At 48.1% G+C, this 18,296-nt stretch overlaps 1 protein-coding gene across 3 annotated transcripts; it reads left to right on the top strand.

The window, feature by feature from the left end:
• The first annotated feature begins 885 nt into the window (after positions 1–885).
• Positions 886–16,771, top strand: PRRT2 (proline rich transmembrane protein 2). Of its 3 annotated transcripts, none has more exons than XM_033168960.1 (4): positions 886–1,096; positions 11,247–11,880; positions 13,246–13,378; positions 15,722–16,771. In XM_033168960.1, exons 2-4 carry the CDS (start codon positions 11,260–11,262, stop codon positions 15,730–15,732), a joined length of 765 nt encoding a protein of 254 aa, XP_033024851.1. In that variant the 5' UTR covers positions 886–1,096; positions 11,247–11,259; the 3' UTR covers positions 15,733–16,771. The 3 variants fall into 3 exon arrangements, with proteins under 3 accessions (XP_033024851.1, XP_033024848.1, XP_033024849.1); XM_033168957.1 differs by having other exon boundaries at positions 893–1,104; XM_033168958.1 differs by lacking the exon at positions 886–1,096 and adding an exon at positions 1,171–1,326.
• Positions 16,772–18,296: the final 1,525 nt, after the last annotated feature.

The raw sequence follows: 18,296 nt of genomic DNA, 5'->3' as shown, positions 1-18,296 counted from the left end.
CACTCTTGTCTGTTTATTGTCAGACCGTTTCTGTGTCACTTTGAGTGTAAAGGGGGAAGTACTATGTTTGCTAGCCTCTCTTGTTATGCCTACTCTCTTACACCATCAGAATCTCCTCTCAGGACCTTTATGCCTATTTAAAATGTCTAATGGATCTGGCAGCAGGTCACAATTCTCAGCTCTAAGTGGGTTTCCCAATGCACTTCCTTGCTTCCTGTGATTACCCAGGAGGATCTCTTCTCTTTTTTTTTCATGGTTGCTGCATCAAACTCCCCTTTCTAGGAGAAGGAGCAAATGCTGCCTTGTGGCTGGACATCTGGGTGGCGGGAGTGGCAGTGGGATTGCTTGCTGGTTGGTAGACAGCAAATGCTGCACCGGAGCTGTAGCATGGTGTGAGCGAGGCGGGTTAATTGTGGGCCCTTTCCTCCCTCCCTTGTGCAGCAGCCAGGGCAGGTTATAAATAATGGATGAGAAACTGGAAGCGAGAGATTTTATATAATTTTCTCCCGGAGGGGGAGGAGGGAGGGCTGTGGAGCCAGGATTCCCCAAAAACAGATTGGTGCAGAAAATTTCCCACATCAGCTTGCTGAGCTCAGCTGGATGGAGGGCACAGTTTTTCCCTCCTTCTCCCAGCCTGGGATCCCCTTCAGTACCGCACCCTCAGGTCCCACTCATGGGGTCTTCCCAGGCACCCTTCAGCCCCATCTGCCAGCTCCCATTTTTATTCAGCACACATTTGGGCCTCTGGGCAGTCCCCGAGGAGGAGGAGGGGGAGGCAATGGTGGCAGTGCTGGGACTTCTTAGTCCTTTGATGCTCATTGCACTTGTGGCTTGCTGACGTGAAGTTTTGGTCTATTCCAGGGGGGTTGAGGTGGAGAGGAGATACAGAATATGTGGGACGCTTCCAGTACCAACACCATTTCTGCTAATGTCTTGCCCCCGCCCGATCAGCTGATTCTTCATAAAACCCAAACCACAACTCCCTCCCCCAAACCTCAACCAGCTTGCCTTGAAGAAGCAGGGTCGATTAGACCATTTGATGCACACACTAGTGCAAAAGGAGGGGAAGGGGCGTCTTTGCAGACAAAGCTGCCGAGTGAGCAAGTAAGAGGGGTGGGTTTGTGGGGGGGGAGGGAAGGGGGGCGGAGGCTGCATTTTCCCATCTATTCCTCCCTCTGAAGCCAGGGAGAGAAGGGGAGGGGAGAGAAGGAGGGATACAGCAGAAAGAGGGAGGGGTGTGATGTGTGCGTAAGGGGGGGCACTAATCCTGCCAGCCATTTGCCCACCCCACCCCCTTCTGCCAACTGGACACAGCCGGGAGCCCAGGTAGGAGAAGAGAGACCCTGCCTTGGTCCATCCTTAACCCCCCCTCAACCCTCTTTATCTATTTGTCTGAAAGGATAACGGTGCTGCGGCAAGCGGGCGGGGGGGACTGAAGGGAGCAAGCAGAGATGGGTGTGAATGGGAAAAGGGGAGGGGGGGCACTCCAAGGGGTGGCGATGGAGATGGGGGGCTGGAAGATGGGGGGCTCATGGAGGCATCTGGCAGTGGGGGTGTAGGGATGTGAAGTGAGGGCGGGGCAGCAGGGAGTAGTGGGTGGGGGTGGATATGTAGGGCAACCGAATCCCGTCGCCGGCTGCTGGTGTCAACTATGGGATAAAGGGAATGGAGAGGAAAAGGTGCAGCGAGAGGGAGGAGGAAGAAAGCTGGTTTTGGGAGATGTTGGAGGGTCTCGATCCCGTGTGTACGCGCGCGCGTGTGTTTCTTAACAAGAGAAATGGGTCGAAGAGTTGGACGGGCTGCCTAAGGGAGAGGGAGGCTGAGTGTGCAGAAGCTCTGGCACAGCCTTGCTCAGAAATGGGTGTGAAGGAAGGAGGGCGTGAGAAGGAAGTTGGAAATAAATTGAGAGGGGAGGGCAGTGGGTGTTTAGGAGGAGGCGAAGAGGGAAGGGGGCAGGGGGGAGGGCTGTGGCGAGCCTTTGCTAAAGCTACAATCCGATACTCTCTTTTCTGGAAGTAAGTCCCAAGGAATTCAATGGGACCAGCTGCTGAGTAGACCCGTGCAGGAAGGATTTCCCCATATAAGTCTCTCTGAAAGGGGTTTTAGTAAACAAGGGGGCAGTGAATGGCTGGCAGGTTGAAGAAGGGGGGGGGGGTTGCTTTTCCCCTTTGAAGCTGGGGACCAGGGTGGATGTGAGGAGGAGATACAGACGCGTCTCAGAGTTAGAAAAGCGTTTCAAGGAGCTGTCCTTGGTAGCAGAAGGCGTTGGTCGTGTGGTCTAGGGAAGTTGGGTGCGGGGAGTGAAGTCACTGGGAGGAGGGGGAGAGGGGGGCGTAAACAGGCAAAACAGGTGAGGAGGGAAGGATTTGTGGAGGTGAGCTCCCACCAGGGGTAAGATGAAGGATAGAAGCGGGAGTCACCAAGGGAAGCGGTTTGGGCGGTGGGAAGGTGATTGTGGATGGATGATGTGAAGGAGAAACTGCCCCTGGTACAGGAGGAGGGAGAAGGAGGGACTGTGTGGGGCTTGAGTGTGTGGAAGCAAGCAGCCCAAAGAGAGGGGCGGCTCTGGTAGGGGGGATGCCAAGGTGGGTTTGCCCAGTTGGGTGTGGTCTTGGAGAAAGGGAAGGGAGGGAGGAATGTTGCCTAAAGCACAGGATACATTCACACGTGAGATCCTCTGTCCCAAAACAGGTGATTTATCTGAGATAGGAAATTCCTTCCAAGGTAGGGTCAAGCACTATCTCTCTGATGTGTGGCCCCCAAGCTGGTTTCCAAGCTCACTCCTCAGCTACCTGCAGTATAAATGAGACTTAGATGATTTTATGGTGCTTGCATGCTTTAATGTACAATAATTCCCATTCTGTTTGACAGAAGAACCTGTCGGAAGACCAACAGCTCTCCTTAAGCCACCTAATAGGTCTCTTGGCAGGACCATCTTTGCAGCAAGCATAATGTGTGACTGCTTGCAGAGGCTGGACTTTCAAGGGACAAAGCACACAGAACTACCCTAAGTCAAAGGAGAGTCTGCATCAGCACTATGCTGTGTGTGTGTGTGTGTGTGTGTGTGTCCTCTTCTTATAAGAGAAAATGCTTAGCAGTGGACCAAGGATGTGATGTAATGGCAAGGCTGTAGGTGGGTGAAGGAGAGAGTGGGTGAGACCATTGGTGGCTTGACCATGGGGGCCTGTCAGGATGACTTCAGTGGCATATGGCTTCAACAGATGGGGGAATCGGCCTCCCCATGGCAGATCCTCCATTTGAGGAAGACAGCAGCTGGTTGCCAGAGCCAGTAACTGGGGAGGAATTGTTGAGGCTGTCAAACACAGAGATCGGGTGGTCAGGCAAATCGGAGGTGTCAGGCAAAGATCTCTATGTGATTGCCCAGGATTTACTGCTGTGGATACATCTGCTGCACAGCAGGCAATCAAAATGTGTGCAGGGCACATGCAAGTGTGTGGAAATAAGGTAACGTTTTTAATTATCAGTGTCCATTGCATTGGGGTTTGTCATAAAATAATAATCTGCCTCAAGAACAAATCAGGTCTCTGTGCGTCTGAATTGCACAAAGTGGTGGCCGTGCCACATGTCAGCCTTCTTGGTGTACCTGCTGAATGGGTACTAGAGAAATTGTGTGGATGCCCGTTGCACTATGTGGATCAGCAAAGAGCAGGATGTCAAGCACAACTGCCTTAGTCATGTGGAGGTGTTCCATGCCTCCGGGCTCCATAATAATCGGATGGCTGTGTCAGCCAGAGAATCTGTTATGGCATCCTTGTGCCAGCCAGTGTTTTAATCATGTTGTCTGTCTGTGTCTCATTCAAAGAGTGTGTCAGTCAGGAAGCAGGAACATGGTAATGAGAACCAGTATCTCATGACAACTGTTGTAGCACTTTCTTAAGAGGAAAAAACACACACATCCCTGCCACTCTTCCCTCTTACAAACAACAGGGGCGGGGGACTAAAACAGCTTTGGAGAACCACTTGGCCAGATTGTAGGAAGGAATGCATGAACACAGCCTCCTGCATCCTTGACATACGATTTCCTAACCCATTTATCCCTCTAGAGAAGAACTCTAAATTTCCCCTGGTTGTTGCTTCCCTCCAAATAATATATTTCACATTTCCCATTAATTTCAGTGGTGCTTGTGCAGAAACCCTCCCAATGGATTGTGCTCTGAAGTCTGAGCATAAAGCCAAAGTCTGCCTGCAAATCATATGCACATTTACCTGTGAGAGTAAGTTCCATTTGAATCAGGATCAGTCCCAGTGGTATCCACAGGGAAATAAGCACAGTCTGTCAGCTGTGGGGGATATGCCTCTGGCCTGTAGGTCAGAGATGGCCCATGGGGCTTCCCCATCCATCCCATCCGCTCCCCTCCTCTCCCTCCCATGTGATTTGGTGCCCTTCACATAGTTAAGGTTTCCTTTTTCCTCTCTACAAGATCTATACCAGCTCCCTCTAGCTTCTATTTTCTTCCCATGATCCATGCCCTCTCCCTCTCCCTGCAACTGATCATACCTTCTAAAATTGCATTGCCTTTGCACATTTTAACATCACAGTATACTGTGTCCAGGCCAGGCGCCCCAGTTCTTTGAGAGGTAGGTCAGACCTGAAAGTGCAGAAGTTGTAACATCTTTTGTTGAAGATTATCAACCCACAGCATCACTCATATAGTCTATCCCCTGTCAAAGAACTGAATTGAAGGAAGGGGGAAAGAAGAGGGGGACCAAGGTTGGTCAGTTCCCACCCTGAAATTTCCTTGTGAAGTCTCTGGTTGAAAGGGATTTAAGGTGGAGATTAGTGATAACTCACCTAAGCAGAGGCTAGCATGATTTAGGAAGGAGTCTGATGGAATAATTATGCCTGCCAAGATTTAATTTCTCCTCTGCAGAATCAATAAAATTAAGATAATTCAATATGGTTCCGCCCCCTACTTCTCCCCTCCAATACCAACCCGCAGTTCAATTCTGCATACACATTCCCTGTATGTAGTGAGAGTCTGCTTCTGTTTTGCTCATCTCACTGTGGCAAAAGATGCTCTTGGTTCTGCATACCAGTTCTACGGTCTCTCTCCTTGGGTCAGATGTGAACTGTCCTGATCATTTCCAATTCCTGATAATCCGATGCAAGGTATTTGTTACACTGGATGTTTTGGAGTTGTGTGTGTTTGTTTGTTTGTTTGTGTGTGTTTGTGTGTGTCCTTGGTCTCATCTGACTTTGTGAGTTCTAGAGTGCAGTCTGAAGGCCACCACTCAATGAAACTAAGCACATCTGGGTCTGGTCACTGCCTGGATGGGAGATGTACATCATATTGAATTCTATGATGGAAGAAAAACGGGATAGAAATGTATATAATCATGCATACAGCTCTGCTTTCGCACATTCATTTGGGACCTTGTGTCTTCTGATAATGCTTTGCAGTTAACAGCCTGATATAGGATGAGAGTCTGCTTTGGTGTTACACAACTATAGAGGAACTGCAGCCTGTGCCAGGGCAGTATCCCAACAGGATGCCCACTAGGAAGTGCTGCATTTTCCGCTAGCTGAAGTTTCAAGCATATGTGGAGGGCTTCAGAGGGCTCTAATCTGGAAGCCACCAAAGCATGCACAACAGTGCCTTGATCTCCCAGCACTAGGTGAACAACTGTAGCTCAGCTGGAAGAGCATCTGCTTTGCATGCAGAAGGTCTTAGGTTCAATTCCTTCCTGGAATACTGGAGAGCTGCCCCCAGCCAGTGTAAAAAATACCTGATGGTCTGATCTGGTCTAAGGCAGCTTCCAGGTATAGGTGGCGTATCAGCCAGAGACGAATGGCGGGTCCACTTGTTTGCACTGATAGCTGTGGTGCAAGCAGTCCAGAAGGCCAGTTTACGCAGGGCATTTTTAGAAGGGAATGCAATAAACACCTGCTTGCAAATATGCATCATAGAGGTACATTTGCAAAGGAGCTGCCTTTGACTATCTATAGGGCCCTGTCAGGGAGTCCGTTTTACGTGTGAAGTGGTCCACTGACCAGAGCTGCCAGTTTAATGCCTGATGTTTTCAGAGGGTCAGAGGTCCGTTCCCCCCCCCCATATTTCCGTTTGTACTTAGCCCTTCTCACAGTTCCTAAGAGGCAAGAGGATGCCTTTAGTTTTGTGCATGTCACTGATAATAATCGTTTTGGCGTGTGTTTTCAAGTGGGCTAGTGTTTGCAGCTACTTTATTGATTTAAAACGGGCGCATTTATTTCTTGTTTGAATTCCATTTCTACCTCCTTAGGTCAGCTTTCAAAGACTGCTTTCCCCAGTTTTGTTTCTGGAAAGAGAAAAGCATAGATATTGCATCTGGAGTGTTGGTGTTAGAAACGCCATTCAGGGATGGCCCCATATGATGGAGCACTTAGCTGCTCTCCAGCCCATTCTCTGCTCTCCAGCCCATTCAATATTATGTACGCTATGTAGCCAATTGTTAAGCAACAGAAAAGAGATGCATACAAGGTGAGCTTGCCAGAGAGACAAATCTCTTTGCATTCAAAAAGGGGGGAGGCAGGTCTTTATCCTCTGTGAATAAAAACTGTCGTAGTTGCCATCACAACACAGATTACACACACACACACACACACACACACACACACACAACAATTTTCCTTTATGCAATGGTATGTCTTAAAGTATGTGTACATGTTGGGTTTTTTTGTTTTGCTTTTTGCAATTTAGAATCATAGAATCATAGAGATGGAAGAGACCACAAGGGCCATCTAGTCCAACCTCCTGCCAAGCAGGAAACACCATCAAAGCATTCCTGACAGATAGCTGTCAAGCCTCTGCTTAAAGACCTCCAAAGAAGGAGACTCCACCACACTCCTTGGCATCAAATTCCACTGTCGAACAGCTCTTACTGTCAGGAAGTTCTTCCTAATGTTTAGGTGGAATCTTCTTTCTTGTAGTTGGAATCCATTGCTCCGTGTCCGCTTCTCTGGAGCAGTAGAAAACAACCTTTCTCCCTCCTCTATATGACATCCTTTTATATATTTGAACATGGCTATCATATCACCCCTTAACTTTCTCTTCTCCAGGCTAAGCATACTCAGCTCCCTAAGCCGTTACTCATAAGGCATCGTTTACAGACCTTTGACCATTTGGTTCCAGCTTGTCAGTATCCTTCTTGAACTGGACACAGTATTCCAGGTGAGGTCTGACCAGAGCGGAATACAGTGGTACTATTACTTCCCTTGATCTAGATGCTATACTCCTATTGATGCAGCTCAGAATTGCATTGGCTTTTTTAGCTGCTGCATCACACTGTTGACTCATGTCAAGTTTATGGTCTACCAAGACTCCTAGATCCTTTTCACATGTACTGCTCTCAAGCCAGGTGTCACCCATCCTGTATTTGTGCCTTTCATATTTTTTGCCCAAGTGTACTACTTTACATTTCTCCCTGTTAAAATTCATCTTGTTTGCTTTGGCCCAGTTCTCTAATCTGTTACGGTCATTTTGAAGTGTGATCCTGTCCTCGGGGGTATTACCCACCCCTCCCAATTTGGTGTCATCTGCATACTTGATCAGGATGCCCTCAAGCCCATCATCCAAGTCATTGATAAAGATGTTGAATAAGACTGGGCCCAAGACAGAACCCTGTGGCACCCCACTAGTCACTTCTCTCCAGGATGAAGAGGAGCCATTAATGAGCACCCTTTGGGTTCGGTCAGCCAGCCAGTTACAAATCCACTGAATGGTAGCATTGTCTAGCCCGCATTTTACCAGCTTCTTTACAAGAATATCATGGGGCACCTTGTCAAAGGCCTTATTGAAATCAAGATAGGCTACATCCACAGCGTTCCCTTCATCTACCAGGCTTGTAATTCCGTCAAAAAATGAGATCAGATTGGTCTGACATGACTTATTTTTCAGAAACCCATACTGACTTTTAGTGATCACAGCGTTCCTTTCTAGGTGCTCACAGACCGTTTGCTTAATGATCTGCTCTAGAATCTTATCTCCCAACTACTTACCGGTAAATCTCTTTCTCACCCTCATCCACCCACTACTGAAATCTGAAATGGCACCTTGAGTTTATGCTTAACATTACTGCCTTACGGTTTCGTTGGCAGCACTAGGCTCTTCCTTAAGCATTCCTCCAAGTCCATTTCCAAGGGCAACGTAAAAGCTGAGTCTGAGTCTCTGCCAAATAAGAAACTGGGCGAAACTTAACATAAACGCAATCTGTGGAGGGGGCCCTGTTAAGTGTGCCACAGGTTTCCTGGGTCTGCTAAATGGTACTGTAGGGAAGACCTCCTACATGCAGGCTCCCAACTTGTGTGAAATGAGTTGCCTCTGGAGATGTGCCAACTGCTGGGTGCTCCCACTGGCAACTAAAAACACACGTCTCCCACATAAGCTTCTCCATGACATGAAAGGCGGAATGCAAATGCTTTTCATAAAGTAATAAGTAGTTTCTTAGTCCTTCTTGTAGATCATGATGGGACAAAACAGTAAAGGGTCCGTGGGGGCTCTTTAGATACTGTATATTGGAGCCAGGTTGTTCTCTCAGTAACAGAAGGGCTGTGTGCATCACTTAGATTGACATGTGCCCAGTGCTAGAAACTCAGATATATAAGCAAGGTGTCAAATGGCGTCTTAAATCTAGGTTACAGCCGCCACAACGGGGTTGTCCAGGGGGTTGGACTGGATGATCCTGGGGGCCCTTTCCAGTGCTACGGTTCTATGATTCTATGATCTCATCTGCGTTACTTGACTGTAGCTTGCTCTCACAACAATTCACTTGTCCCAGTATGCAAGGAGGAGAAACGCACACAGTGGAAATGGAATAAACAATGGACTAAGGCAGAGGTTTTTAAATTGTGGCCGCCAACCTGGCACCCAGAAATCTCCACGTAGTTACGATTGGAACCACACCTGGCGCCTGGCTAATTTCTAACAGCGCATGTGCCGTTCAGTGGAATGGCAATATGGGGTTGTGTTGGTTGGAAAGATGATGATGGTAGCGAAGGTTGTGTATTTGGGTGGTGGGGCCAGCTGGATCATGAGGCAGAGTGAGGAAACTGCCTCAGGTGTCACAGGGGGGTGGGCAGTGGTATCAGTCCTTGACTGTTCTTTCTGAACCTCCCAGCCACCTCTCTCTGTTGAAGGTAATAATAATAATAATAATAATAATAATAATAATAATAATAATAATAATTTTTTTATTTTACCCCGCCCTTCCCAGCCAAAAACCGGGCTCAGGGCGGCTAACACTAACTAAAACCACAGCAAAAACATAAACACAATCAATTTAAAATAACAGATTAAAATACAAATTTAAAAATTCAATATTAAAACTGCAGTCTCATTTTCAAATAACCCACCAATAAAAGAATGAAGCATAAATATCAAACAGAAACCAACCCAAAGGCCAGGTGGAACAGCTCCGTCTTGCAGGCCCTGCGGAAAGATGCCAAATCCCGCAGGGACCTGGTCTCTTGTGATAGACTGTTCCACCAAGTCGGGGCCAATACTGAGAAGGCCCTGGCCCTAGTTGAGGCCAACCTAGCATCTTTGTTGCTCGGGACCTCCAAAAGATTATTATTTGAGGACCTTAAGGTCCTACACGGGACATACCAGGAGAGGCGGTCCCTTAGGTATGAGGTAGAGCGATGTATGTCACACAGCGCCCTGCTAAGCTAGCCTGCTGACTCAGATGTGAGTCCCATTGTCAGTGCTGAAGTCGGATCCAGAGGGGATGCAATGTTTTATTTTGCCTCAGGCAGCAGAGTGTCTTGGGTTGGCCTTGTTGAGTGAGTGTCCTCACCTGGATGGGTGCCACCCATTACACAGCAAAAAATAAATGAAAATGGAATGCTGCTGAAAGAGAAGGCAATAAATACTAACCCCCAATCTTTGGTGCTGGAAGACCTGCCTGGAGCTACTTAGGTGAAAGGGAAAGCACGAATTCAGGGGCATTCTGTTCATATTTTAGTATGTATTCTCATCATTCCTGGCTGTGCTGGAGATAACCCCTCCCAGTGCTTTTTTTCTTTAAAAAAAATGTTTAGGGGTATTCTCATATTCCTACTCATATTGAAATACTGCCCTTCAATGAGGCCAAACTTAGATTCACAATATGTTTAGGGGTATGCGTACCCCTACATCCCACCCCTTAGAAAAAAGCACTGCCCCCTCCACTTGTCTAAAGCGATGTGTGGATCAGGTCGATGTGCAAAAAGGTTGACCATCTTATCAACGGTTGCAAAAATTGTGACAGCTGCATATGGGAGGAGGGAGGAAATAACATTGCCTCTCTTCTATGCGATTGGTTTTTTATAGGATATGGGATGTCGCTGCAAAAATTTGCTACTTCTTATTAGATATGTGCTCAAGAGAAATAAAGTACCGTATATGATGCTCGGTTTGTAAAGAAAGGTGAATGGCTTTTAGCATGTTATGGAAATATGAATTCAGCCGTGATGCAAGGTTTTCGTTTATTTTAATTGCTCCTATATATGGAATAACATAACAGGTGCTGCACATGCCTTTCTAACAACACAATTATCTCATAATATATAATGTAATACATACTAAAATATGAACAGAATGCCCCTGAATTCGTGCTTTCCCTTTCACCTAAGTAGCTCCAGGCAGGTCTTCCAGCACCAAAGATTGGGGATTAGTCCTCCAAATCCCTAGCAGCCTTCAGTATCCCTTTGAGCTGCCTAAATCAGGGGTGGGTAACTTGATGGCCTTCAGAGGCGGTTGTGTTCCATTTACATTATATATTATGAGATAATTGTGTTGTTAGAAAGGCATGTGCATCGCTTTAGACAAGTGGAGGGGGCAGTGCTTTTTTCTGGGGGGGGGGGGGATGCAGGGGTACGCATACCCCTAAACATATTGTGAATCTAAGTTTGGCCTCATTGAAAGGCAGTATTTCAATATGAGTAGGAAAATGAGAATACCCCTAAACATTTTTTTTTAAAGAAAAAAAGCACTGGGAGGGGTTATCTCCAGCACAGCCAGGAATGATGAGAAATGGAACACAACCGCCTCTGAAGGCCATCAAGTTAACCATCCCTGCTTTAGGCAGCTCAAAGGGATACTGAAGGCTGCTAGGGGGTTGGAGGACTCTGGGAACTTGCCTGCAAGTTGAGAAGCACTGGACCTTGGTTCTGCAGATCAGGTTCAACCCAGTACCAGGCAGGGAGGGGAAAAGATGGCTGGTTCTCCACCCTAAACATCCCCCCCTCCTCTAATTCTCCTCTAATCCAGGTAGCTGCCTGCCATGTCTGACGACGCTGAGAAGAACGAGGCTCCCCCAGAACAGGAGCAGCAAGGGAAGGAGGAGGAGAAGCAGGAACAGGGGAAGCCTCAGGATCATGCCCAGGAGAAGGAGGAGGAGCAGGAGCAGGAGCAGGAGGGGAAGCTGGAGGAGCAGCCCAAGCCGCAGTCCCCACCTAAGAGCCCCAAAGGCCCAGAGACCCCCGCATCGCCTGTGATGGTGACGGTGACCATTGAGGAGGAGACGGTGGGGGAGCCGCAGGAGAATGGGGACCCCCCGGGGATTAGGGCTGGCTCAGTTGAGGAGATAGGGAACACCCCGGCCCCACCCACTAGCCCCCCAGCCCGCTCCAAATCGGCGTCGTTGAATGATCTGAAGCATCACCACCACAGCGTCAATGGCGGCCCAAGGGCTGTCGCGAGGGGCAGTTTGTCCGGGTCTCAGGTGCACTTAGCGGGATCCGCGGGGTCTCCGCGGGCCAGCCTGAGCCGGCAGGCCTCTGCAACAGGATCGGCAGCTGGTGAAGCTGGGGAGAAACCCAGAGACTACATATTCATTGCTGCCCTCTCCTGTTTCTGCCCAATCTGGCCTATCAACATTGTCGCCTTTGTGTATTCTGTCATGGTAAGTGCAAAGGGAGTGGCGCCTGTGTGTTTGTGTGTGTGTGTGTGTGTGTGTGTGTGTGTGTATGTATTTGGTTTGTGTGTCCTGGAACACTAGGAGAGCCACCTGCTGCTTTGATACACCCACCAGCACCAAGGCTGTCCCCACTTCCTTGTCACTTTTCTCTTTCGTTTGCCCCTTGAGGTTGTTGGTCAATCCCCTCCTCAGCCAAGGAGCAAGGCCATTTAGCTTGGAAGTGACTCAGTCTGCTGCTTAAAACCTCAGACTGGAGCACCTCCTCACAGGTAAATCTACCCACACAAGAAGGCAGTCTGGGACACCTCTCCAAGAGTTGACCAACCTACTAGAAAGTTTCCTTCAGGTCTCCTGTTTGTTAAAACCCGCTAAATGTAACAAAATAGGTTTGGCAGCTCGTGCCAGCTGACCATTCCCAATCCACCCAAATCCATTTTGGGCACACGCTAGCCACCCTACGAGTCTCTCACTCTGCAGTCCTTTTTGTGTCTACTCAGGAGTAAGTTCCGTTGAGCTACACGAGGTTTACTTCCAGGTGGGCATAGGATCACAGGCTTACACAGTTCTGTTTTCTTGTGTCTCGTTCTCCCGTTAGGAAGCTCAGGGGCTGCTTCCATCCAAGCAGCAGCCAAGAAGGATCTCAACTTCTTGGCTTCTTGCCACTGCCATAGCATTAGGTCCTCTCCCAAACCACGTGCACTGATGCAGCTGCCTCGCGACAGGTCAGGCCGTGAGTCCCCCTGGCTGCTGTCCCCTTGAACTGGCAGCGGATTGTCAGGCTCTTTGGCAAAGGTCCTTCCATTCCCCTGCTGCCAGAGATGCGTTTCGTTGAAGGTGCTGAGGACCCAGCCTGGCACAGCACAGCAAGACTCTCGCCCCACAACCATGGCTCTTTCCCCAGCAGCCAGCCAGGTGAGGCAGTGGGCGAGGGCCCCAGGGGTTCAGAAGGGCCCCTCACCGGCTTGACTCAGCTCTGCTGCCATGCACCTCCCCGCTGACCCCCCTGGATGGCTGTTTTAGTGGTATCCTCTGTGGTGACTGCCTGCTTTCTTGATGAATATGGTGGCCCCAGCCTATAGATCTATGAAATCTACAGCAGAAGGCAGGGGCTGCTGCTGCATAGGAGAAGGAGCAGAAGAAAGCACACACTGCCTTGGGTGTGGGTGGCACCATGCTAAGGGCCCCCTGAGTGTGGGCCCATTTTCCTGTGACAATGTAGGCAAGTGTAGAGTTTTCTCTTTCAATTCTCCCTGTTCTTCCTTTTAACCAAAAGGCTGCTACTTCTATTAGGTATGCTGGGACAATCATCAAACCCTTGCTCCTCTTTTTTCTTGTTTAATTCCTCGCCAGTCCCGGAACAGCTTCCAGCAAGGAGACATTGACGGGGCCCGGCGCCTGGGACGGGTAGCGAAGCTGCTGAGTATTGTCGCGTTGGTCGGGGGGGTGCTCATCATCGTGGCATCTTGCGCCATCAACTTCGGAGGTGAGTATCCCGAGAACCAGGGGGTGGAGAGGGCTCTAGAAACCTTGTTTAAACATCATTGTCCTTTAAGCTCTAAGCCACCCACCCCCTTGCCCAGTCTTCTGCTGCAGTACAAAGAAACCAGCAGAATAGGATTCCAGGGATTTTTGGGTTTTTGAAAGAAAAAAAAGTAACATTTGTGATCAATTTGGCCGGAGAAGGGCTTAGCAAAGCATTATGGGACGTAGTGAGCCTAGGGATGGAAACACTAATGACGGCTCATTTGCACACACACCACCTGACAGCGTATTTGGGCTGGATCCTGATTGCCTGAGTGCTTCTGAGGGGGACCTGCGACCTGTGGGACACCATCAGGTCAGAGTAGAATATATTATTCTTAGAATCCTTAATATTACCGTTTAAAAACAGGGGTCCCCAAACTAAGGCCCGGGGGCCAGATGCAGCCCAATCGCCTTCTAAATGCGGCCTGCGGACGGTCCGGGAATCAGCGTGTTTTTACATGAGTAGAATGTGTCCTTTTATTTAAAATGCATCTCTGGGTTATTTGTGGGGCATAGGAATTCGTTCATATTTTTTTTTTCAAAATATAGTCCGCCCCTGCCCCCCCCCCAAGGTCTGAGGGACAGTGGACCGGCCCCCTGCTGAAAAAGTTTGCTGACCCCTGGTTTAAAAAGTCAGCATCTGCCATGGCACTCAGAGCTTAGTCTGTTGTAAATCAATTTTACTTTATAGTCAAGGGGTGTATGTATTTTATGAAATAAATAAATAAATAGATGGTGCAATTTCTAGTCAAGAATATATGTTTGTGTCAGATTGTGACCTCTCTCTGAGCCAATGGAATAGAGGGGGCTGCTTAAAGTAAGGAGAAGCTGCTCCAAATTGGCTGTCTTTGTAAGAGTTGCCCTTCTTAAGAGAGAGGCTTATCAGTGGATAGATTATATATATATATATATATATATATATATATATATATATATATATATATATATATATATATATGTATGTATATTTTGCAGGTGCTAAATTAATTTTGTAGCCAAAATGGGGCTTCTGAGGAAAAAAAGGGGGGGATTTTGCTTCTGAGGAAAAAAAAGGGAGTGATTTTGCAGGAGATGATGTTTCGGGGGGGGGGGATAGAAGAAATTCCACTAAGCCCCCAAACCCGAAGGAGCCCAGGAAGGGCTAAGCATGCTCAGGAATCATGCTGAGTGTCTGTTGGGAAGGAAAGCCAAGGGTGGGCGTGGCAAGATGGGATGGAGGAAGCATGGCTGACTGACTGGAACATAGGGAGCACTCCACGCCACAACATTTTGTTGCCAGTCCCCCTTGTCCTATTATTGGCACTCTAGAAGAGTGCCAATAAGGGGTATTTGGGGGGGGGGTGTGTGTTAGAAACCAAATCAAAGAAAGGTACTGCCTCTCCTACCCCTTTGATACCCTGCTGTGTACAATTACAAAAGTATTTTGAGAGTTCAGGAGAGCAAGTCAGTATCACTGTTACCTGAGGAGTGAGGCGAGTTCCATGCCTTCCCTTCTCAAAAGAAAAGAGCTTTTCTTTTCCTCATAAAGTTGTCCCCAACACCTCCATTTTCTTCCTAGCCCTCTGGGGGAAATGGCAGCTTCTTGAAATGGTCAGTTTTCTCCCTTTTGCTGTATGCTCTGCTTTTCACGTCCTCCCCTCAGAGCAACCCCCCTCCCCGAGCACAGCTATTGCTTCCCCCCCAAAAAAAATTATTACACATTATCCCAGATATGGGGAACCTGTGGTCCTCCAGATGTTTCCTCCAGATGTTACAACTCCCACTAACCCTGACCTTTGACCAGGACTGATGGAAATGGGAATCCCAAAAACATTTGGATGGCTACATTACACAGTGCTTTTCGTAAGGTTATGTTGGCCTTGGCCTTCAACCACAACCTTGGCCCTAATTCTACGCAGCAGGCCATCTTCATAACTACCAATGTCTTCTCAGAACCCTTTCCCATCCTAACTTCCCTGCTTCCTACTGCCAACATACCTGAAGTAGCCAAAACAAAAAAAAAGGAGAAAATAAGTGCATCCATCAGACCTTCCCCTGGCGTTGCCTCCTTAGCCTCCATGTTGCTTTCCCAATGACCTGTTCCCACATGCTCCAGATTCTAGTGGAAGCCAGGTGTGGGGAGGTTGAATTGGGGCATGTGTGAAAATGTTTTCCCCTTCATGTTTCTTTCCAGGTAGTAAAAATCTCCTTCTTCTGTTCTCCTTCCCTGTGTTCTTATTCCGTTCCCCCAACCCCAACCCGCCTTGCCCCTGCTCCCCCCTCCCTGCCCCTGAATCCCTCTCCTTCCTCACCCGCCCCTCAGTGTTCCAGTGAAGGCGGCACTCAACTTGCCACTTCATCCCTAGCACCGAAAGGTTCATCTTTGGAGCTGGGAGCCAGCATGAGTACAGAACATCCATCCCATGTCCCCATCCATCTCTGAACCATGCAAAAACAGGAGCACAAGAATGGAGATGAGAGAGAGAAAGAGAGAGGGACACGAGAGAGTGAAACTGAGAGAAACAACATCTTTGCTATGCTTGCATGTGTCCCATCCTTCTAGGGATTTTAGCTAACCAAAAATAAGGTGAAACAGGAAAAAAAGAAAACAAAAATTAGATGGGGAGATATTCTTATCTCCTCTTTCCTCTCCGCCATTTTCTCCCTCTCTCTGCACTCTCTCTCACTCTCCTTCCTTCCATCCATTCAGTCATCTGTTCAACCAATGACCCATCCGCCCATCTTCCATCCACTGCCAAATTTCGACAGCAAATAAAACTCTTTCGATATTCCATGTTTACAAGAACCTGCCGGAGAAAAGCTCTTTTTCCCCACCCCCCTGGGAAGGAGGTGGGGAGCATGTTTACATGTTTGCTGGGAACAAATGAACAGAACCAGCAGCAGCAAAAGAGGAAACACTTCTTAGGTCTCTTGCTCTCATCCGTCGTGTTTACAAAGACAGCAAGCAGGAACAAGCAGAGAAGAGCCCGCCAGAGCCCACCGAGCGTTTTGCAGGTGGGAGTTTGTAGTAGTGAGTTAACTGTTGCATCAGAGGAGGCGTGCTAACAAGGAGGCCAAAGCTGCCTGGAATTGGTGGCGCACACACACACACACACAGAGGCGTGGAGGTTGGCTTGTATAACCGAATCCATCACCCAGCCACTCAACAGGAAAGAGAACGACAGTGAAATTTATGGTATTGGCTGGAGAAATGAATAAAATCAATGTCAAGGGAATACAGCTCTGAGCAAAATAACAAATGGGACCAGTGGAAGTCGGAGCGTAAAAGTGGAAATTGTGGACGAGGCAATGGAGGAGAAAGAATGAGCCAAGGGCCTTGCAAAGAAGGGAACGGACCGGTAAGAGTGGTGGTGGGTTTTCTGGGGCGGGGGGTGACGTTACTCTCCAAGCTGAAGGCGCAAGTACAAAAGAGGAGGAAGAAGGGGGGGGAAAGGCAGCTCAAGAAGTTGGAAGAATGGCAAATGAGCCAGCGGGGGAACAAAAACCCACCAGTCATGAAGGAATACAACTGGCGCTGCTGCATTTGTACATGAGGAAGTTGCTGGAATGAATGAAACTGGGAAGGATAGAGAACAGTATTAGTAGGCACCACATTCAGAAAAAAGAGGGCATGGGCCAAGGTATCTCTTTTTCCTCTAGAAGACCAGTCGCTGGTATTAGGGCAGGGCCAGAAGGTGTTGGGTTGCATACATGGGTCTAAATGGAAGCAGGGAAAGGCAAGAACAAGGGGTAGCCTTGTTAGTCTGTTGCAGCAAATACAACAGAAGAGGTCTGTGGCCCCTTAAAAGAGTGGTGTGTTGTGGCTTAAGCTGTCATGTACAGATGAATCAAGTGGTAACCTGAGTTTGCAGGCACATCTAAAGGGCGGGGTGAGGAGTGAGGTCAGAGCGAAACATAATGCAAGAAGTTCAGATTGTGACAATGACATAAAATGTAGGCAAACTAGTTGACAAAGCAGTATTGATGATAACACAGGCATCCTGACCTTGGTAAGCCAATACGTACACGTAGCTTACCAATGCCATGATGTAGGTGTTACCATCAACACAGCTTTGATGATGCATTTATTTGGGCATTGACAGCTGTCACATTCCGTACTTTTTCCAGCACATTTCTCTCCGATCTTGCTTATATTTGTCCGCCCTGTCCTGTCTCCCAATTATGTATACTCCATTCATCTGATAAGGTAGACTCTGGTCTACAGAAGCTCATGCAGCAATAAATTAGTCTTCGAGGTGAGACAATCCTCTGTTGTGTTTACGTTTTCAGAGAAGCGGGGATGCCTACACATGGCATTTTTTGAAGTGCATTTGATGCACCACGGGCATGTGCATGGTTTTTGTGTGGTTTTCATGATGTCCTTATCCAAAGGGCAGCCTTTTTTACCCCTAGCCCACATTCCCTGTGTTTCTTCTCAAGCCCGACTTAACGTGGTAACAGAAGACAAAAACACCATAAATAATATTGTTTTGTTGCTTTTGCTGCAAGACTAAGGGCCTTGTGGCACCTTAAAGGCCATCAAATTGTCATGGCATAAACTTCCACGAACTACATTTGTGCCATAATACATTGTTTAGTCTTTAAGCTATTTTGGTGTTTGTCATGTTGGCATATGTGGCTATTTAGGAGAAGCGAAGCTTGGCCGAACACTGATTAAGAGAAACTGAAAGTATCCGGTTGGGGTGGGAGTCAGCTGAGACGTTTCCTTATTTATATCCTGCCTTTATCCCAAGCTGGCATGGATTTAGGGCAGCAACAGGGCAGATTGGAGCACACAAAAGAGGCAATGGAGGCAGTCAGGAGGGCACAGAGGGCTGTTTAGGCCAAGCCCTTTGGCATTAAGTTCGCCGGCCACACCAGGAAATCTGAATGTGTTT

This window comes from Lacerta agilis, chromosome 14, assembly GCF_009819535.1.
Source record: "Lacerta agilis isolate rLacAgi1 chromosome 14, rLacAgi1.pri, whole genome shotgun sequence".
In the NCBI taxonomy this organism is placed as follows: domain Eukaryota; kingdom Metazoa; phylum Chordata; class Lepidosauria; order Squamata; family Lacertidae; genus Lacerta; species Lacerta agilis.
Note: the sequence above shows the minus strand (reverse complement) of the source record. Positions and strands in the feature narration are given on the sequence as shown.

Excerpts from the sequence above, each read along its gene's own strand:
- PRRT2 (XM_033168960.1), top strand. The coding sequence starts at position 11,260 with ATGTCTGACGACGCTGAGAAGAACGAGGCTCCCCCAGAACAGGAGCAG. Across the intron at positions 11,881-13,245 it reads CCTTTGTGTATTCTGTCATG|TCCCGGAACAGCTTCCAGCA; the intron begins GTAAGTGCAAAG and ends ATTCCTCGCCAG.